This window comes from Pelodiscus sinensis, chromosome 3, assembly GCF_052426305.1.
Source record: "Pelodiscus sinensis isolate ZL-2025 chromosome 3, ASM5242630v1, whole genome shotgun sequence".
NCBI lineage: Eukaryota > Metazoa > Chordata > Testudines > Trionychidae > Pelodiscus > Pelodiscus sinensis.
The window spans coordinates 108,556,613-108,579,579 of NC_143054.1; the positions used below are offsets into that span (position 1 = coordinate 108,556,613).

General features: G+C 44.1%; 1 protein-coding gene across 1 annotated transcript in view; it reads right to left on the reverse strand.

Moving 5' to 3' along the window:
- Positions 1-368: 368 nt before the first annotated feature.
- Positions 369-22,967, reverse strand: part of ZC3H12D (zinc finger CCCH-type containing 12D) — a 36,068-nt gene continuing 13,469 nt past the window's right edge. Inside the window, exons 2-5 of the mRNA XM_075924409.2 lie at positions 15,643-15,782; positions 14,310-14,544; positions 11,436-11,542; positions 369-10,421 (exon numbers count right to left, since the gene is read on the reverse strand). Coding sequence (XP_075780524.2) covers positions 9,331-10,421; positions 11,436-11,542; positions 14,310-14,544; positions 15,643-15,782 — 1,573 coding nt within the window. The 3' untranslated portion in view covers positions 369-9,330. The remainder of the gene's footprint in view (positions 10,422-11,435; positions 11,543-14,309; positions 14,545-15,642; positions 15,783-22,967) is intronic.

Consider the following 22,967-nt stretch of genomic DNA (forward strand, 5'->3'; position numbering starts at 1 on the left):
AGGTCCTGGATTTCAGTCTCTTTCCTAGCAGCCTAAATGTGGCCTCCTGGACATCTCTCTTGCCCTTCCCTATGCCATTGGTACCTACATGTACCATGACCACCGGCTCCTCCCCAGCACTACACATAAGTCTATCTAGATGCCTCGAGAGATCTGCAACCTTTGCACCAGGCAGGCAAGTCACCATATGGTTCTCCCGGTCATCACAACTATCTATGTTTCTAACAATCAAATCACCCACTACTAACACCTGTCCCTTCCTAACAACTGATGTTCCCTGGAGAGGTATCCTCAGTGCGAGAGGATACCATAACATCCTTTGGAAGAAGGGTCCCAACTATGGGATGGTTTCCTTTTACTCCCATTGACTGCTCTCTTCCCCTGAGCCTTTCATCCTCCTTAACAGCACTGGGACTGTGAGACTGGAGGTGGGACGGTACTATAGTGTCCCAGGAAGCCTCATCAGCATACCTCTCTGCCTCCCTTAGTTCCTCCAGATCAGCCACCATGGCCTCCAAAGCCCGAACTCGGTCTCTGAGGGTCAGGAGCTCCTTGCACACATATGCCACAGGGCAGGTAATCATACATGTTACACTCGATGCAATAAACAGGATAGCCCCCACTCACAATCAAGTAAGCCTATACCTATGAGGTAGATATTGCTCCCATTTTATACGTGAGCAAAACCTAGGAGCAGGAAGGTGGTGATCTACAAATGGTCATCCTGTGAACTAGTAGCATAGCTAAGAAGGGAACCTCTGACACGTTGAGAGTTTAGTTAATATAGAAAGGTGATGAGCAACTGAAATAAAATGTAATCATTCTGTAGCAAACACAGGTCACTTGGTTATGTAAGACTGGAATCTATTTTTGAAAGGTGTTCACCAAGACTGGTTTTATTTCATAAGAACATAAGAATGTCCATACTGGGTCAGACCAAAGGTCTATCTGGCCCAGTATCCTGTCTTCCAACAGTGGCCAATGCCAGATGCCTCAGAGGGAGTGAACTGAACAGATATTCATCACGTGATCCCTTTCCTGTCATCCATTTCCAGCCTCTGATAAACAGAGGCTAGGGACACCATTCTTACACATCCTGGCTAATAGCCATTGATGGACCTAACCTCCACGAGTTTTAGTTTTTTTGAACCCTGTTAAAGTCCAGGTCTTCAACATCCTCTGGCAAGGAGTTCCATTGATTGACTGTGCGCTGTGTGAAGAAAAACTTCCTTTTGTTTTAAATCTGCTACCTATTAATTTCATTTGGTGACGTCTAGTTCTTGTCTTATGGGAACAATTAAATAACTTTCCCTTATTCACTTTTTCCACACTAGTCATGATTGTATTGACCTTTATCATATCCCCCTTTTGTCTCCCCTTTTCTAACCTGAAAAGTCCCAGTCTTTTTAAATTCTCTTCACGTGACCCGTTCCAAACCCCTAATTATTTTTGTTGTCCTTTTCTGAACCTTTTCCAATGTCAATATATCTTTGCGATGATACAACCACATAGGTACACGGTATTCAAGATGGTTTTATATAGAGGCAATAAGATATTCTCTGTCTTATTCTCTATCCCTTTTTTAATTAATCCTAACATTGTTTTCTTTTTTGACTGCCTCTGCACATCGAGTGGATGTTTTCATAGAACTATCCACAATGATTCCAAGATCTCTCTCAAGTAGTTAGTTACAGCTCAATTAGTCTCTATCATTTTGTATGTATAGTTTGGATTATATTTTCCAATGTGCATTACTTTACATGTACCAGCATTACATTTCATTTGTCATTTTATTGCCTAATCGCTTAGTTAAGACCAAAGCAGACTGTGAAGAGCTTCAAAAAGATCTCACAAAACTATCAGTTTAATATCATTTTCAAATTTTGCCACCTCACTGTTTAACCCTTTCTCCAGATCATATGTAGATAGGTTGAATAGGATTGATCCTAGTATGAACCCTTGGGGAACACCACTAGTTACCTCTCTCCATTGGAAAATTTATCCTTTATTCCTACCCTTTGTTTTATGTCTTTTAGCCAGTTCTCAATCCATGAGAGGACCTTCCCTCTTATCCCATGACAACTTGCTTTACTTAAGAGCCTTTGGTGAGGGTCCTTGCCAAAGACTTTCTAGAAATATAAGTACACTATATCCACTGGATCCCCCTTGTCCACATGTTTGTTGACCCCTTCGAACAACTCTAGTAGATTAGTAAGGCATATTTCCCTTTACAGAAACCATGTTGACTTTTCCCTAACAAATTATGTTCATCTATGTGTCTGACAATTCTATTCTTTACTATAGTTTCAACGAATTTGCCTGGTACTGATGTTAGACTTACTGGTCTGTAACTGTCAGGATCACCTCTAGAGCTCTTTTTAAATAATGGCATCACATTAGCTATCTTCCAGTCATTCGGTGTACAAGCTGATTTAAAGGATAGATTATAAACCACAGTTAGTAGTTCTGAGTTTCACATTTGAGTTCTGTCAGAACTCTTGGGTGAATGTCATCGGGTCCCAGTGACTTGTTACTGTTAAGTTTATCCATTTTTTTCCAAAACCCCGTCTAATGACACCTCAATTTGGGACAATTCCTGACATTTGTCACTTGAAAAGAATGGCCCTGGTTTGGAAATCTCCCTAACATCTTCAGCCATGAAGACCGAAGCAAGGAATTCATTGAGTTTCACCACAATTTCTTTTTATTTGTAGTGACGTTCTAATGCTTTAAGGGGAATGTAGTGTTTGTCTGTATTCTCTTAGGAACAAGAGAATTGGTAGACAGGAAGGAAGTCATGAAGTCTAGTTTGTTCTGTTTAAATTGGTGATAAGCTCAAATGCTTCTTTGTAAACTCTGTGTCACAGTAGTTTGAACATTAACAGAATCTCTTAAAGGGCATTTACCGAGCATGCTGTGTTAAATGCAAAACCAGGGAAAGATTATCTGTTACTCATAGACTTCCCTATGGCATTTACTGGGGTATATCTGAGCATTTCACATCATTAATGGACTAATTCCTCTCAGGGTATTGAGAATAAGTGCCATGTCTCTACTCCATTTTATACTTGATTGTGATTTGCCCACAGTCATATAGGAAGTCTCTAATAGAACCAGAAGAAGAACCCAGATCTCTTGTCAAAACCTAGTGCCTGAATTGTACTCATTCTCCCCTCTACTCTGTCCTGTGATCTGATTCCTGCTTGGGTGGTTTGTGCTTATTGATTTGTAATGATATTTTAATTTTTGCCCCATTTCCCCTCCATGCTGTAACTGAGAAACTTGTGGAAATGTTATAAAGTTTGTCTTTATCATGTAAATTAAGATATGGCAGTTGTTATCGTTACAATATATCGATTTAAGAAAATATGTATATCCTTCCATATGTGTAACTTCTTTCTTTTGTGGAAGTGTACAGCAATGAACCAAAACTTTCTGCAGCCAGAGCAGGTTCCTGTGGAAGTGGGTATGACCTGGTCTCAGGAAAAGCCTGTGCAGAAAAAGAGGAAGTCCTGCCCCTCCCCAGATTAGCTGGGACTAGCAACCAGAGTCCTTAGTTAGTGTGTCCCAGCTCTGCCTCTCCCTGAATCTAGATCTAGCATTAGGTGTTTAAAGGGCCTTGCTTTGTGGGGGGGAGACACAGTACCCCCTGGACCACTGTGCCCTCGATAGTTGCCCACCTATAAGACTGGCTCTGCCCCCCACAACACACCATGTCTCCCTCATTTCTGCACCGCTGCTAGCAACTGCACTTCTCTCAGGGCTGGCTGCTCGACCAGCAGCCACACTCTCCAGCCAGCCAGCTCTAAAGACAGCGCTGGTGCCAGCAGCAGCATTGACGTGAGAGTGGCAATAACTGCAACCCCTGGTGACCTTTTGTTGAGGTGGGATTCCCATGGTTACAACGCCATGAAACTTCAGATTTAAATACCTGAAACCATACTTTTGGGACTGTTTCAGTTACTGTATTTCCTATTTTAAAATATAGGGTTACTTCAGATATAGGCTCACCTGCTTTGCTATAATGTATATCAGTTACTGAATATCATAGTTTGTTCCATCTGAATATGTGGTATCTCTTGATTCTGTAGAACAGTGCCAGATATACAGCAGTTTACACTTGAATGTTTTGCTCTCCTTTACCATTGTATTCAAGAAGGCAGCATTGACATAAATAGTTGGTTCTAAGAGGCTTTCTCTTTTCTAAGTAGTTTGAGAATTGTTCATTTAAATCAAGGGTGGGCAATAATTTTTGAATGGGGGTCACTTAAAAAATCGAAGTGGTAGTGGGTTGCCCCAGAAGGGACGGAGTCTCAGGCAGAAGGGGCTTGAGTCGAAAGGGCTCATGCCTGCTCTGTGGCTCCCAGGCATCACGTTAGCAGGGGACAGGGGCTGCAAGCCTGTTCAATTCCTGCTATTTAAACAGCTTGCTACTCACTGCTAGCATGTTGCCTGGGAGCGAAGGACACTAGAACCCTTGCAATTGCTTCTATTTAAAGGGCTTGAGCCTTCCCTGGGGCTGTTGCCTGACAGGCGCGAGCCCTTTAAATAAAAGCAGTTGAAAGGGCTTGCATAGAACCGCCATGCAGGCCAGATCAAAGCCTTAAGCAGATCAGATCCAGCCTGTGGAGAGGCTTTTACCCATCCCTGATTTAAATCAACAGTACATAGTAGGTGCAGTGTTAGAGCAGCTAGAGATGGCTGGAGAGCCCTAGTTTTTGTTGCTGTACCAATCTAGGAAGCTCATTCCATAGCTTTTAATCTTTGCATTCCTTTTTATAAGTTTATTCCTGTAGACAATATTTTGGTCCTTATAAAATACTTTATCTACATAGTTTAATCTTGTGGAAAGTTTGCAGGCCAAGTCATTCTGAAGATATGAAAAGCCAAAAAAGCTACTCAAAGATTTTTCTGAAAGTTAACAAAACAGGATTTTAAAAGAACGAACCCCACATTTTTTCTTTTTTTCCCTCCCTTTCTCTTTCCTCCCTCCCCAAGTTTCCCAGGAAAAAAATATGTTCTGGGATGAGATGTAGCATACCAAATTTCAAGGGCGCTGTCTACTTTCCTGGAAAGGGGAGGATTTAAACATTTGACTTTTGGTTCATAGTTGAAATATCCCTGAAATGTTAGGGTGTTTATGAATCAGCTATGCACCCATGTCTGTATATGACAATTTATTATCTTTAAAAAGATAATGTGACAATTTTACATCAAAGCTCACGAAAGAACTTATGGACTAGCTTCACCAAAAAGAAAGAGATTCAGCAACTTTCCAAGGAAATAAATCAGGATTTCCAAAGCGAACATCACTGCAGCTTTAGAGAGGATCATTTCTCATTGGTGTGATCGCTGTTTAGTAAGTGGGGGGATTTTCCTCCATTGTTCTGGCACATCATTTAAAATGCTCTGGTCTAGTTAAGTACGATATCAATTTGCAGTTTTCCCTGTGGATGGGGTGCTATGGAATTAATTGTGACACAATAAAAACCAAACTTATTGCTATGTCGCTTCCACAAAATATTCTTGCCTAGACCTTTCCTAAGGACTGTAATTATGTTCATTTATCTTCCTTTTCTGAACAAAAGAGTGAAAGGAACTCCTGTGAGGGCAAATATTGGGTAAGCAGCTTTCCTCCACCTTCTCTTGGCCTGAATGCAAGTCAGGTGTGACTGTTTTGTTTGCAACAATATGCATTTGGCTTTCTGAGTGGCTGAGCACTGCCGGTGGTGGGTCCTCAGTACCTGTGAAAATCTTGCCTGATTTATATCAGCTGAGGCAAGACTGATAACCAGCCTGACCACACGCTTTTCTGAGCTGCTTTCAGAAGAATTTCATGTCTCCCCCTACCCTCTACCCCAAAAGAAAGAGGCACAGTATTTATATGCCTGGGAGTGCTAATGCAGCATAGTTTCAAGGAAATACTTGCTCTAGAAGTAGAAGGGAAGTAGTATTAGATTGAATCTTGGCACAAAAAGGCAATTGGAATCAAAACTTTCAAGTTTTTGAAAAGTAAGAGTTGGTGAATAATTGCTATTTTATGGATTTGAGAAGGTTTGGAACTGTGCAAGGCCCCTGCCCTGTTTTTGTCTGGAAACTCCATCACATGCAGTGAGAGGCCATTTCTGTGATTGGAGAGCAACATCTAGAATGAGAAGCAAGTTATAGATTTTTTTTTAAGATTCTCTGTTTAAAACCATCCTTGCATGCAACACATTTCCTCTGCAGCTTTCCCATTGTTATTGGATGAGGAATTTGGTTTAAGAAAATAAACCTAAGACCATAAGAATGGCCATACTGGGTCAGACTAAAGGTCCATCCAGCCTAATATCCTGTCTTGCAACAATAGCCAATGTCATATTCCCAGCGGGAATGAACAGAACAGGGAACCATCAAGTGATCCATCCCCATCACCCATTCCCAGCTTCTGGCAAAGAAGGGCTAGGGCCACCATTCCTACCCCTCCTGGCTAATAGCCAGTGGTGAACCTAGCCTCCATGAATTTATCTAGTTCTTTTTTGAACCCTGTTATATATAGTGCACATAAAACAACTTATTTCACACATGGCTGGGAAAAGAGCAGAGGAAACAATGAGCATGAGTAGAAGGAAAAACATCTAATCTGCCCTGTGTTTCTGGCTGCGTAATAAATTAATCCAAATATACCTGCTGAAGCTACATGAAATGCAATGAATGTTTAAAAGTTACCTTTACTGAACTGTCCCCAATATAAACAGTTAAATTCCTTTAATGTAACCTTCACTTTTCCAATCAACTATAGTAATTTCCACATCACAAGGAAAAATAGGTCTGTAACTTCCCATCTTCTTCCACTTAACAGTGCATCTAGTTGGGGTGGAGTGGGGACAGTAAGTTCCACATCCACAGCACCAAACCTTCCTTCTCCCTCATTGTAAGGAAGAAGCTATAGATCTGGCAGTCAGTGTCCCAGCCCTCCTGCCAACTAGATGTATCATAAGGACTCTTGGTTCACATGAAGCCATGAGAACAGGTCAAAGCTATGATGTCGGTTCTCCCAATTTCCAATAGCACATACCATGCCAAAGCTAATGTCATAGCAGATTTACAAAGGCACGAGAGAGAATTAGACAGATAAGCACTCAACTTTCATTTGCCTTTGAAAATCTCCCCCATAAATAGCATCAGCTTGGGTGGTATTTGCTCTCTGTGCATAATGTACAACACTGGCAGCCATGGAAGTCAAGAGCTCTGATTTGGTAACAGTTCTCATCCTCTCTTAAATGAGGCTGAGCATTATGCAGGAGAGCTGGTGGAAATAGCAGCTTGTTTGTATCCAGTGCTTTTCTCCCTTTCACACTGATGTTATATAACAGACAATGTAATAGGATTATGAGCGATGCTTGTTTGCTCTCTCAGAAAACCCACTATGGAAAAATAGCGATAAATCAAGAGCTCAGACGAGCTGCAGGACATCAGTGATAACACTGCATGTTCAGAGACTCAAGTGATCAAACTACACTAATTGGGCAATATTACTCTTAAAAACAACCCTCCCCTCACAGACTAAAAAGAGAGAAAAAGATCATCTACCTTATCTACAGAGATTAGAAGTAGACAAGCATTTGCAGGAGAATGTGGCAGGAGAAAATGAGCATGTGAATGTGCGTGCATTAGAAAAAAATATTTTTACATGTGGGCTGTTCAGTTTAATACAATGTCATCCAAATAATGAACATTTAAGATGTTACAATATTACAGTGTGTCACAGTGACATACTTAGACTTTGGGAAATTTTCAAAAAGTCTCCAAGAAAGGGTCAACTTTAAAATTCCATGTTTTGTAACCTGGATAATTAAATGACACATTGTACAGGCTAACAGCTTTACAGCTTACCAAAATCAAACATGTCCCAAAGGAACAGTTTAAAAGTTTGCATCATAAATCAGCTGTACAAATGATTTTGTTATGGGACCATAGTGGGTAACTAAAGGTCAGTTTAACTGTTAAGTTTGTTTGTTCATAAAGAAAACAGCTTCTCTTCTCATTATCATCCCTGTTTGTCCAGAAAGAAGCAAATTCAGATGAGTTCAGAGTTTAAGTCGGGGTGGGGAACCTCAGGCCCTGGATCCAGCCTCTGAGGCTCAAGGCCCCCACCCTTGCATGGGAGAGCCCATGCTGGCACTCCAGCCATCCCCCCACTCTACTGTAGGGCAGGAGCACACAAAATCTACCAGCCTGTCCCCCCTCCCCCAGCTCTGATGGGGAGGAGAATATGGGGAGTGTCTTTCTGCTTCTCAGTTGAGGGTCACTTGTGTACAGCCTCTAATTTTTCTGTGAATTAACAGTCCCCAACCCAAGAAAGGGTCCCTACCCATGGTTTAAGTCCAAGATAAATTCACTAAATGAAGTTAAACTATAAGGCTATGTCTACACTGGCAGCTTCTTGCACAAGAACATCTTGTGCAAGGGTTCTTGTGCAAGAAGTCTTGCGCAAGAAAATGTCCACACCGCCATGTGCGACCTGCGCTTTTACGCAAGAGCATCCATGGCAGTGTGGACGCTCTCTTGCACAAGAACTCTCTGATGGCCATTTTGCGCAAGAAATCCCTGCGGAGCGTCCTCACCTCCACAGAGTTGTTTCTCGTGTTACAACAGCAGAGTGGTTTTCAATCGGAAATATTTATGGGGCCTGCAACTGAAACAGAGAGGGACCCTTTTGGAAATTTTAGACAGTTTGTGGTGTTGCAGGGGGGTTACCGAGCACAGGTTGAAAACTGTTGTAATAGCATCTTAAAGTACTTGTTAAATCATACATTAAGCTTCACAACAACTGCTCTTTGAGTGGAGGAAAAGTTAGCAAATAAAGAACAGGCAGGGTAAAGGCCCTGATTATGACTGACCCTTCTGTGGCCGGATTGAAGGTTTGCAAAGAGCACCCGGATGCCAGAGATCGCAGGCATCTAATAGGAGCTGGGGAGACAGATAGGGTAATAAATCTCAGTCCATTCCCCAGGAATTATAGTGGGCCATCCATTCCCAGGGGATCCTGTGCACTTCCTGTGCACTAAGGAACTCAGTAAGGATTGTGCCCTTAGGAAGAAATCACTCTGACACAATCCCTCCCCAGAATTCCTCCATGCGTAGCACAGCTTCATACAGTCACCTATTGGGCAAGTGGCTACCTGTCACCATTTGGGTCTAATTGACTTGTTCAAGGCTTCACAGTAAGTCATTGGCAGAGCTGAAAACAAACAATCTTGGATGCTCTGCTCCCCTGGCCCCAGCTGGCAAAGGCTCTTGGTTTTGTGTTTTTCTTTTGGGTCATTGCAGCAAAGACTCTCCACTGCTTCATACATGCCTGTGTCTTTGAATTAGTAAAATTAAACTAGTCATGTCCTTGAGATCAGGGTACAAGAACATAATGCGATCCACGTCGGCATATGGGAAGACAGAGCAGAGCACTCTACGGATGTGGGTTCGCTCGCTAGAAAGTGGTTCTGAAGCGTGATTTGTTGGGAGATGCTCGCTGTGAGAAGGGGGTGAATAGCTGAAAGCCTCAGGTACCTTGCCGGGGTGTAACAAAAGTGGCTGAATGGGAGGCTGAGTCTGAATATGCGTCTGGTATTGTGCATCTTCATGGTTGCTGTAAGGAAATAGGTCATTCAAAGGAGACCTGAAAGAGAGTGTTACTTGCTGGGCTTTTGGGCCTTGTTTGGCCTGAGATCCATCATCACCGAATGGGATTCTCTGACTCTGCATTGCTGGTACTTGCAGGTTGCAACAGTGCTGAGACCTAAAATGATCTGAGCGCCCATAAAAATGAGAAGGCACCAGTACCGGCTCTTGGAACTCACACTGTTGTAAGCACATGCAGTCCAAACTATGGTTGTGATGAGTTACGTGCAGATTGTGACAGTGATTGTTTCTAAGATTACAGCAGTGATAGGGAGTGTCCATTGCATCCCCTCTTTCAGAGGTGTCTGTTGGTCTACTTGCACTACGTATCTGATCCCTGAGTGATAATGCAGAGAGCTGCTTTGCCAGGAACCTTTGATCTCTCTGTAAGTCTTGCTCTAATAAGTCATTTTCAGGTTCCAGCTTACACAAGGGCCTGTCTCCCCAGGCTCCAGCTGAATGCTCAGGGTAGCTCTTTTCCTGTTGCACGGAATGGAACCAATCTCTTGCAAAGTTCTGAGTGGAGCTGCTTCTGCTGCTGCCTGTAGCACCACTAGATTCCTGCGGCATCTCTATGCAAGCTCCGTGGGACGCATTCTCTCTTTGGGTTGTAGTCAGGGCCTTCAACTTTTCATCCTTTGACCCTAAGCTTCGAGAGGAGGCCTTGGTTTTGGCTCTGAGCTCATCAGCCACTGACAGCTGAGCTTGAGACAAGCGTTCTGGGTGATAAAATTTGCACTTGCTGCCATATGTGCATTTTTTGCCTGAAAGAAAAAAATGTTTATAGGCTGAGCGCTAGTAATGGGGCATTAAGTATCAGACATCAGTACATTAAAGACTCTGAAGTAGGGATGTAAGCAACTAGTAATTTCCCCCCACTCCCTTGCTGCCTCTATCAGACAGTGGCGTGGGGGGAGGGGGAGAAAAAAAGGGGAGCAGAAGCCAGTGGGGGGGGGGGAGCTGGCTTAAAAGCTGATTATGCTCTTAATACATTTAAAAGGCAGAGCTGCAGCAGAGTTAGCTCCCAGGGCCAGGAGCTAACCCTGCTGTGGCTCTGCAGTTTCCCCCCTTATTGACTAATTGAGTAGGCGATGGAAATTCCATTGACTACTCAATTAGCTGATTACACGCAATTTAACATCCCTACAGTGAGGTACTCAAATACTATGGTGAGGGGGCTCATAAGGCAACCCCTTACCACAGTATTTGAGTACCTCAGTCTTTAATGTGTTTCTCCTCAACACTGCTGTGAGGTAAGGAAGTACAATTTGCTATTGCTAAGGATACCAGAGGCACAGCCTGTCCACTTTCCCTGGGGTGCTTGATGCCTGCTCTGCCCCAAGCCCCACCCACATTCCACCCCTTATCTAAGATCCAAACTCTTCCTACCCCTTCCACTGAGCACTCTGCTCCCCACCTGTGCATGCAGCAGGCAAGAGACACTGGAGAGGAAGGTGAAGGCACTGAGTGGTGGGCCCACTAGCGGGTAAGGGCAAGAGCCAATCAGTGGGACTGTTGGTGAATGCTGAGCATCCACCATTTCTTCCCATGTGTTCTCCAGCCCTGGAATTCCCATGGAATTGGCACCTATTAAGGATACAATATAGTCACAGCGGTCAGGGAAGTCGCATATGACCTCCATGACCTTGCTTCAGTGGTGGGGGCAGGGAAGGGTTCAACCTGCAGCCAGAGCTGGGGTTGTGCCCACCTCTTGTGACTGAAAGAGCCCCAGAAGAAATCCAGCCAGGCAGCACTGGGTGGCGTTAAAGAAAACCTACCATAGGGACAAGGCTGCCATCTAGTGAAAGGAAGCACTGGCTTTTTGCTGAGGAAATTGGTAAGAGTAGGTCCATGACGGCCTAGCGGGTCATCAGGCGGCATAAACCTGAAAATCAAACAGAGCATGAGTTATGCAATAGCCATCCCCCTGAGTGTGTTGTATTTCATTTAAATTCTACTTTGGGGGTTTTAATATGTGTCGTTATGTATTGCAGAGGTGGCCAAGAGGCTGCCAGTCCACCAAGCCACCCCATCCAGCCTGCGGCTGCCTCACTGGAACCCTGTCCCGCCCCTCAGCAAAATCTCTCAGCTCCCACTGGCCAGTTTCTGACCAATAGCAGCTGAGAGATTTTGCTGCAGCAGGGGCAGCCAATAAAGTCTCCTCCCTTCCTCCCTGCACTCCTTCACTCGGCTGGTAGCAGAGCCACATGGAGCAGCTTACCACTGCAGCCTTCAGGTTCCTGCAGGGCTGCTAACTGGGAGCTGCCTAGGTAAGCACCTCCCAGCCAGAGCCTGCCTCTGGCACCCCACCCTTGGCCCCCCAAACTACCTGCCCCAGGCCACCACTCAAACTTTGTACCCCTTTCCCCCAGGTCACAACTCCCTCCCAGACCCTGCACCCTCTCCTACACCCTTCCCCTAGGCCAGAATCCTCTCTTGCACCCATATGCCTTCCTGGACTCTGAAACCCCAAGCCTCTGCCATAAATCACAACCCCCTCCTTCACAAAATTCTCTCACACTCCCTACACTCCCTCCTGCACCTTTCTACTCCAACCTCCCTTCTGCACCCAACCTCTGTCCCAGATCCCAAACCCCCTTGGAAGAAATACAGCCCTTGAGCACTTGCCAAAATTTTGGAGTGCCCCCCCCCCCCATTACAAATTATTGCCTACTCTGCTGTATTATGCACAGTTACAACAGGGAAAAGCCTTGTAAGAGCTATACAAGCCACCCAAAAGTGTATTTTATTTTACTGCAAATCTGTAGAGCTTCCCCTCCCCAAAGGATTTGGTATCAGTGTTGGAATCTCAAGTTGCAGAGAGGGAGGCTTGGTATTACACTGGCCAGTCGGCAGCTTTGAATTTTGCAGTATCAGGCCCTGGATGATACTTTTGAAACAGAAAATGTCATGTTGGTGTCTGCCCAAATTCCATGTGCAAGTAGGTGTTTGCAGCAGAGTGATCTGCATCTCTACCCACCCCCACCCAGTGTTACTTGCGCTTTTACACTAAAATATTTGTTTTTCTTCACTAAATCATTGCTCTAGCATTGGTCTAGGGATGAGAGGTTCAATATGCAGGCTGCTCCGGGGCCTGATGAAAGCCTGGGGCCAGGTAAGAAATGCAGTCTTTGGCTGCTGCAGCAGGGGTACATGTCCCCGTTTGGAGGACAGATAGACAAACTCTAAAACATATAGTAGATAGTCTCTTTCTCCAACTCTGCCACTACAGCATCAATGTCAATAATAACGAGCACTTTTCAGCCATAAACACATTAATCCTCAATACCTCTGTGAGGGATTAGCTGGCTGGTAAAATACTAGGGAGAGGCTCTAACTGACCAGTTTAGAACCCAGAAGTGGACTAGAAAGTGAAGAACTCCTGTCATCCTGGAATCAAATAATTAGCCCACCCCTTTCTCAATAAATGCTGATTGGACATACATCTTTCTGGCCTGTTAGTGGCTATGGTATAGGGACATGTGAGTGAGTGAGGAAATTTAATTCCCGATCTGTGTGTGTAATGGAACCAGAAGCTGAAACCAAGTCTGAGGTTTAGAGAGTCTCTACAGACCAGCTTGTTTTAAAGAAAAATTCTGCAAATGTGCTTGGCAAAAAGAGCTAGTGGTTTTGTTTGTTTGTTTGTTTGCAGTGAGGGTTGTGAAAACGTTCTGACAGCTTTAAGAATGAGAAAGAAAGCACCATGGAAAAGGAGAAATATATGTAAATGTTTAATACAGATTAGTAAGAGGAGTAACTTTGTTGTTAGAGAAAATACCTGACTTGAGTCCCATTACATAAAATACACTGCCAAATATTTTGGTGCATTTTGGGTGGCTGGAAAACTACCAACACTTACTCTGCTCTGATGCAGGTAATCTATTGAGCTAGGCCCTCGGTGTGAATGAAAATGTGTTCCCAGTGCCCTTTATCTAGCTAAATAAAGGCTTGGGTCAATTAAGTAATATCCTTTTCAGGGGCAAAGACAGACATAACATTGGGAATGATCTACACATCACTCACTTTTGCATTCATCATAGGCACCCTATGAATGAATGTTAGTAGTGTCCTCCAAGAGAAAGTGAAAGGATCAGGCCCGTGGGACACTAAAGCTTTAATTGCAGATCCTGGCTTCTCTCTGCTTCAGCTACACGGATGAGTACTATATGGGAGGATTAGCAAATTAAGGGGAAAGAATTACTTACAGAGGGTGGGGAAGGCTTAACTCACCCCATCCCCACCAGGGATATTAGACATATTGTCAAGCAGCCAAATGCCTCCTTGTTCTCACACATCAATTTCATGGTGACTGTGTCCAAAATAAATGTTACAGTGCTGCAACATGGAGACACAGGCCTAACTTTGTCTCCTCTTTCTTACTCTTTATGTGCAGGGGCTAGGAGCTATGTGGTTCCTAAATCACCTTTCAGTTAACCTGACATAGTTCCTTGAGGAGCCACACAGGACCTTTGAGGTGAAAGGTGGAGAAAAATGAACTAAAGACAGACCCCATCTCTCTCCCCCCCCCCCCCGTGCTCTCTTTCTCCCTTTAACATCAATTAAAGTTGCACTTCTGACTGGGTTGAATTTGGCCCATAAAATTCAGGTATATAAACCAAAGCAAAGAATGTTTAAAGAGAATTGTCCCCTACTTGTCACTGACAAAGGAGAACATGAGTAACCGCTGCTCGATGAACCACTTCCATTCAGGATTCTCACTCTGGAGATCACGGTAGTTGTCATTGGAAACAATCACCCCATCTTTCTCCTGGGCCACTTTAATTATATATCGATCGTCATAGCAGACCACCCGCCTGCCTTTCACCTTGCGGGAGGGGGTGTACACAAGAATGGTTTGCTTTACAAGCTCCTCAAGAATGTGCTGATCTGAAAACAAAAACAAGGAGGAGGAAAATTAGTGATCAAAGGGTATTCAGCACGTGTGGGGGATCCTTTAATAAGAATCTAAAAACACCTTCAAGTTGGGTGCCTCAATACCTATGCAGGAGATTAAGTAAATGGTGGGGGGAGGGGAGAGTTTCAGGGGCACTGAACCATTAGCTAGAGCTGATGAGTCAACAATTTACAAAGGTTTTTAAATATGGACTCAGGAGCCCTGCCTTAAGATAATTATTTTTTCAACATAAAAGATCCTGAGCAACTGCAACACCCATTGACTGCATGGGAGCTAAGGCACTATCAAAATCATCCCCTTGGATGATCGTTATGGAACAAGCCTCTTTGGGAGATAGCCAATTTACATATCTCAGCCTGGATACTATATTACTGAATTGCAAACAGAAAACATACGGGTGGTTCAAAAACAGTTCTTAACAGAGAACAGGCTACATGGCTTATTTTCAGTTATTCCTGCTGTTGGCTCTGTAAACATTAGGGCTATGCACACACAAGCAGTTCACCTGTAACAGCAATTTTATCTCTCTTCCCAAATGGCTGTTATTCCTTATCTAGAAGCAGCAGCACATTAGTGAGCTCAGTGCTCTTGCAGATCCATTTCTTCTCCCCTTTCAGCCCCCCACACAGATGTAGGTTGGCTGACATATTTTACACAGTAAGTGCCTATACAGGTAATGACAGAACAGATAATGGTTGTAGATTGGCTGTCATTTGGGTACCTTCTGGCAGAGGAATGTCAGTCACCCTCCAGTAATACAGCTGTACAATACAGTTAAAAGCTAACAGAGATTCATTCTTCTTTAGCTCAATTGGCAGAGGTCTATGCTTTTGAAGTAAAAAGATTCTGATTTCTGTCACACATGCTATAGAGATAGCAACAGCATATATGTGGCCACAGATTTGTTACTGATATATCCTGCAACACATGCACTGCTCCTACTGTGCTGCTTTCTCTCCAGGAAAGAATAGCATGAGCTACTTAAAGTTCCTGAAGTCTACTTCTTACATGACATGATGGACGGACAGTGCTGCTTGTAGTTACGATTACTCTTTGAATCCCTTGCCTACCTGTAATGGGGCTATCAAACCGTGGTGGTTCCTTTCTCCATGATGGGACAAAGACCTTGATATCTTTGTGGCCTCTTTCCCTGAACCAGTCCACTGCCAGCTGAATCCCCCGGCATGAGAACACTTCTTTGTTCCCATGGCTACAAGCAGAAAAGTGAGAGGGAAATAGGTTAAGATTCATGAGCTCTCAAAAACTGAATTAGCAATACAAAGTAATTACATTATCAGCTCCGGCATCATATATATAGTAGCCCAATGTCTGTGACTCTGTAACGCTGAAAGGCTGGCTGTTGCCTCTGGGTGGTGCTGTTGCCTGAGTCATGTCCTTCACCTCCCGCCTTGGCACTGGGCTGACTTCTGCGCTGCTCAGCCAGGCTGCCACGGGGAGCAAGTGGCGCAAGCGGCCGTTTGGGCTCCGCACTCTCCGTGTATGAGGAGGAGAAGAGAAAGAGAGGCAGGAGGGGGAGGAGAGAAAGGGAGAGACACAGAGAGAGGCAGAAGGTGGAGGAGAGCTGAGAGAGAGGGGGGGGGAGAGAGACAGGAGGCTCAGGAGAGAAGTGTGAGATAGAAAGGGAATAGGAAGTAGAGGACAGACCAGTAAATCCTGTCTTATGACAGGCTATTGGCTAGTAACTTAATGATAGCCAAGGAAGCCACCTTTACATATTGAGCTGAAAGCTCAAGATGGACAATTGCAAATATATTCAAATATATTCCCCAATGAAATGACTTTTTATTTGCATCAAAACTGGGAAGTTTTCATGGCACTAGACTTCAAGGTCCTATGTAATTGGGAAGATACCCCTCACACGATGTAGAAATGGACCTGGAATATAAAAGTTGGATTCACCTGAGCCCACCTTACAGTGCACTGGACTGTATAGAGAGGTGTGCTGAACAGAAAATGCTCCCAGTGGGAGCTGAATGCAGAACTCTCAGAGCACTGCTGCAGGAAATACTGAAAGTGGCATTTTCTCCTCAAACAAAATGTGTTAGGCCCTTTTCTTTTGCTGTGCTATGTTAAAATGGTGACCGGGATGGCTGCAGGTCACTCGCCTCCTGCTGAAAGAGGCAGGAGTCAAACTGGGGTGTGGCCATCACCACCCCACCAGAGAGTAAAGTATAGGTGTTGCCTGCCAATGACACCCCAGGAGGAGGCAGCACCACATTGGGGGAAGGGGAATTAGGAGACCCTGTGCCAAGACCACCTTAATCTGGGCTAGGTTGTTGTATTTTGCCTGTCCAGACCCAAGGCAAGGGGAAAATGTAGGACCTGTGTTGTAGCAAACCCAGTTATGAAAATCAGGATGGACTAGAACATCCTGACTAATGCTGAATTTTAGAGAAATAATGTCTTAGAAAACCCCTAAGAGCAGGGGTGGGCAATAATTTTTGGTGTGTGGTGTGGTGGGGGGACACCAAGATTTTGGAAAGTGGTCCAGGGCTCCACTTTTCTGTGGAGGAGATGTAGAGTCTAGGATGGAGGTTGGGTGCAGAAGGGCACATGGGGTAAGGGACTGGGGTGCAGGAGACAGTGTGAGGTCTCAGAGGGAGTTGGGATGGAGGAGGGGGTTATGACCTGGGTCAGGGGATTGGGGTGTAAGGTAAGGAAGTATGGGTGCAAGAGAGGATTCTAGCCGGGGGGATGGGCTCTGGACAGGGTGCAAAGTCTTGGAGGGAATTGTGACAGGGGAGAAGGGGGTGCAGACTGCAGAGGGTTTGGATGGTGACCTGGGGGAGGGAGTTGAGGTGCAGGAGTGGCAGGGGTGCCAGAGGCAGGCTTTGCCTGGGAGGTGCTTACATAAGAATCTCTCAGCCAGCAGCCCTGTAACACCCCCAAGGCAGGCTGGACTTCCTGCCTGCTGCAGCTCTAGATGGCTTGAAAATCCAGGCTGTTCCCTCCACATGGCTCAGCTCCCAGAGTGGGGAAGAGGTTTCCTTTGCCCCCATCACTCAGGCTGGTCTCTCAGCTCCTATTGGCTAGTTGGTTCCAGCCAACAGGAGCTGAGGATTGGGCTGGGGGTGGGGAGATCAAACAAAGCCTCCTGCTCCCTGCAGAGCAAAGAGCCACAGGATTGTGCTTTAAACTGCAGCAGCTGTTTGCCTGAGTGTCCTGGCAGGGTGGTCCATGGGCTGGATCCTGCAGCTTGGTGGGCTGGATCTGGCTCCCAGGCCGTATTTTGACTAGCCCTGCCAAAGAAGCTATATTCTTGTTCAGTTTCTTTACCCTGAGCCATCAAGTTCTTATTTCTTGTCATTTTGCTTCTCTAAATTTGGCTACAAACCGTACATTGAGGAAGGTATTTGCCTTGCTCTTAACCATCTCAGCACAAGGAAATAAATATATTGGTCTCATACATAGTGATCACCACACAGAGACTGAATCCTACTCCAGAGTCCTGAAATGGAAAACATGCCCACACCCCTATTATCTACAGAAGCTGCACTTGTGTACTTTGAACTCTCTAGATAAAATCTCTACAACCCTTCTAGTGCTTTCAACACTGCGGAAGCCACACACTGATTATTTTGAATGGCATTATATTTCTACATCTGCACTTATCTATAGTTACAGAATACATAGGTCAGAAACCTTTATATGACTTTCACAGATAGTGTATGTTTATCATGAAAAAGAAATTGGAAAGTGTCATTTTAGGCCTAAACATAAGAGCAGTGGTGAAATGATTATCCCAAATGATGGAATGGAATTTAAGAAAGCTCCTTTACAGGCAGTTAGATGGCTCTAGGTACATGCCTCTAAGACCAGGGATTACAAACAAGTTCACGAAACCAGAAGCATGCCTCCTCAATCACTTATACTAGTGCTATAGCCATGTAACTCCACTACTAAATCTACTTTACTTCTAAAAGGGATGCAAATTAGACGTATTGCAATTGCTAATGAAGCGAGGATTTAAATCTCCCCTGCTTCATTAGAATAAAAATGGCTGCCGCTTTTTTTCGGCACAGAGCTTTGCCGGAAAAAAGCACCAGTCTAGACACAGATCTTTCGGAAAATAAAGCCTTTTCCGAAAGATCCCTTATCCCTAGAGGGAAAAGGCTTTATTTTCCGAAAGATCCGCGTCTAGACTGGCGCTTTTTTCCGGCAAAGCTCCGTGCCAAAAAAAAGCAGCAGCCATTTTTATGCTAATGAAGTAGGGGAGATTTAAATCCCCACTTCATTAGCAATTGCGATACGTCTAATTTGCATCCCTTTTACCAAAAAGGGATGCAATCTAGACGTAGCCTAGGAGTTTATATTTAGAACAGTGAGTGTAGTAATAATACTTAGCTTCCTTTGTAAAGTGCTTGAGGCTCTGTGGATAAAGTGCTCGAAGGATTCGTACTGAATAAGCAATGTTGTTATTAGAGTGAAATGAAGTAAAACAAGTCAGCCAAAAGTTAGGGCTGTACTTTTCAGAATTCTTGACTACAGTGTAGTGCCCTATCCATTAGACCACACAGTCTTTCTATACCATGTAACAGTGAAGTTAGTCACCGATATGCCAAGACTTCAAAGCCCCTTTTCCCCAGTGTCATTAGGTGCTGTTTCAGTTAAATGCGCCTTCTAGAGCCATCTAGTGGTCCAATTAATTTTCATAGATATTTAAGGACAGACGGGACTACTTGGGAACATGAGATTAATGGCTCTCAATCTTTCCAGAGTACTGTATCCCTTTCAGGAGTCTGCTTGTCTTGCATACCCCAAGTTAAACCTCAAACTACTTGCTTACAAAAGCAAACATAAAAATACAAGAGTGTCACAGTACACTATTACTGAAATACTGCTTACTTTCTCATTTTCACCATATAATTATAAAATAAATCCATTGGAATATAATTATTGTACTTACATTTCAGTGTCTAGTATATAGGCAAGTCAGTGTATGAAATTTGAGTTCGTACTGCCTTTGCGTGTACTTTTTATGTAGATTGTTGTAAAACAAGGCAGATATCTAGGTGAATGAATGTTCCCCCTGAATGACCTCTGTATACCCCCAGCAAAATGTGAACCACTAATCTAGACTGACCTGCTATATAAAATACAAGCCAAATTTCCCTCAATTAAATCCTATTTGAACTAGACCATTTATTTTAGTTACACATCTAATCTTGATTTAGAATTGCCATTGATGGAGGATTTACCACAGCGTGGGGAACCTAAGGCCCCCAGCTTGCCTGGATCCGGCCCCTCAGACTCTGGGCGCCCCCCAGCATTGGGGAGCCCATGTTGGGGAGGGGTGGGTTTTTTGTTTCTCACTTACTTGTGTGCAGCCCCTGATTGATTTTTCTATGGATCAGTGGCCCGCAACACAAAAAAAGTCCCCGAGCCCTGCTCTACACAACCCTTGGTGGCTAAATACCTTCTCTATTAACATTTTCATCCTATTTCTAGTCTGAATGCATCTATTTTCAACTTCCAGTCACCGGATTTTGTTACGTCTTTGTTAGATGAAAGATCCTTCAGTAGCCTTTGTCTACTGAAGACAGATGCTTGCATCCCCAGAGAAGCTCACAGTCCTTTTGCAGAAAGCTTATGCAATTCCAGGAAAAATTCTAGGGTGAGGAAATAAGCATTATTTTTATTTTGCAAATGTCTTTTAAAAATCTGCCCTCCACCAATGGCTCTCCCATACAGACTATGAAATATTCAACAGGCATTAGTCCCAAAGCAAAAACAGAAATGATTAAGGTGCTCTTCTCCATGTGGATTGCCACATTTCCAGAATGCTGCCTTTTGCCAGTTTCTTCCACGTTATGACTTTCCTGCATCTTCTCTCCCCCTAACCCCAACGTTTTTACAGTAGGGAGGTCTGAGTATGTGTTTCTTGTATTGAAAGAAACAGCCATTCCTGCTTGAATCTGGAGCAATTGTGAAACACAGCCTCTCCTGCATTAGAATAACGTGAGAACCTCCAGCACCCATTATACTTCACGCAGGCCATAATGTTAAACTCCATTTACCTGCAATACAAAAAAGCTTTCCCCAAAGGAAAGCCACTCTTGCTCTCCCCTTGTTCAATATGAAATTACATTCTCGGGAAAGCAATAACTCTTTCAGTTATGCGACTGCCAACTACTTGTACTGTTATCACAAATTTCCTGGTGATAGCTCCAAAGCCAGAGTGTGATGGAGGAACTGCAAAGTTTTGGTCTCGTCATTAAGACAATTAAAATACAAGCGGAAGAAAAGAGAATGTATGATGCCTGGCCTACACTACAAGCATGAAAATGGGGAAATTGAAAACAATTTACAGTTCCTTTATATGAAAGGTTTAGAATGCCAAGGCCAGTCCCTATAATAACCAGGTAGCCTGATCTATTGTGTCTCGTTGTCTTGCTGTTATTCCTTCCTTTATGAAAATACCCTGGAGACTTTCCTTTGAAGTGTCTGAAGCACAAATGGCTTCTTGGAATCCCATTTTGGATATATAATGTAAAAGCTCAAAGCAGTAGCGACATGGCAGCCAAAACCATCTACTGCACCTACAGCATAGCACCATCTGGTTTTGAACATGCCCTGTTTGGTGGCCTCCCATGTAAGAGATTATACACACAGACTATGTCTATACTGGCAGGTTCTTGCGGAAGAATGGCTGTTCTTCCACAGAGCATCCACACTGTCCGCCCACTCTTGCACAAGAAGATTTACAGTAAAGCGTGGTAAGAGAGGGCTTCTTGCGCAAGAGCTATACTCTTTTCTAACAAGTGTAAGCCCTCTTGCGCAAGAAAGCCATATGGCTAAAATGGCTACCCGAGCTTTCTTGCGCAAGAGAGCGTCCACACTGCCATGGATGCTCTTACGCAAAAGCACATCTCGCACATGGCAGTGTGGACGTGTTCTTGCGCAAGACTTCTTGCACAAGAACCCTTGCGCAAGAGGTTCTTGCGCAAGAACCTGCCAGTGTAGACATAGCCACAATCGACTGTGGAGAGCTCTGAATTACGGAGCTCATTCCATCATAGCATCTTGTGAAGAATGGCCTTGTGGTTTGCAGGTGGGCCTACACACACTTGTGTTGTAATTCCAGCTGTGACAGTGACTCCTTGTTTGACCTTCAGCAACCCAGTTAACTACTTAGCGGAGAGTAATATGTACTCAGCCACCTTGGAGAGAGCTTGTGGGGACTCGGTAGTTAATACCAGTAATGGACTCAACACGAAAAGTGCTAAGCATTGTAACATGGGTGAAATTCAAGCAATTTGTGAATTCACTGGAACCTTTGAGTATGGTGTTCCAACCCCTAATTCAAGGGTTTTGGGGGTTTGTTTGTTTGTTTTTTGCTTTATAGAACGTAGTACCTGTTGTACAAGTCCTCTGTTGTTTTACTCTGTTTAGCCCAGAAGACGGTGATTAAATTCCCTGGACTACAGTGTTTAATTTTCACCTATTCTCCAAAGATCATAAAAAATTCTCCCAAGCTCTTTTGGACATCATTTAAAACAGTATTTTCCACCTCATTAGTACTGCAGTGGAGCCACATGTCAGTATCAAAGCCCTGTCACTGTTAAACAACATCATCAGTGGGTCCGAATTTTCCTGAAGTTGCACTATGACACAGCCCTTCTCTGGGGCATCCTCATGACAACTGCCCAACAGGTGAGGAACAGGTTGTTGGCATTCCCTTATTGCCCTGAAAATCTTCAGGGATCTGCAAGGGCAGAGGCTCTGCACACAGTCTGGGGTAAGTGGAGATTCAGCTCCAATGAAAATTCTGCAGGGCTTTGTATACACTAGCAGCTTCTTGCACAGGAACAGCCGTTCTTGCAGAAAAACTTGCCTGCTGTCTACACTGCACGCGCGTTCTTGTGCAAGTAAATTTACAGCATAGCATCAGAAAACAGGACTTCTTCTGGAAGAGTTATTCCTCTCCCTATGAGGAATAAGTCCTCTTGCGCAAGAGCTCTTCCACAAGAGGACAGTGTAGACAGGCAACATTAATTTCTTGCGCAAGAAGCCCCTATGGTTAAAATGGCCATCCGAGCTTTCTTGCTCAAGAGAGCATCCACACTGCCATCGATGCTCTTGCGCAAAAGCACATGCCAGTGTAGACGCTCTCTCGTGGAAGACTTTTTGCACAAAAACTATTCCACAAAACAGTTCTTGCACAAGAAGCTGGCAGTGTAGACATAGCTCAGGAGTATCTGGCAAAGACAGGAGCGGTAAAGGGGTCTGTAGGTTGAGAGGGACAGATTTAGTAGTTTCTAGGCTAAGTGGGAGAAAAAACAAGAAGGTATAAAATTCCAGTTTTGGGTCGGAGAGTGAGAGCTGAAGCAAAAGGATGTGTTGCTCCCTCTCTACTTGCCTCAGGGTTGGGTCT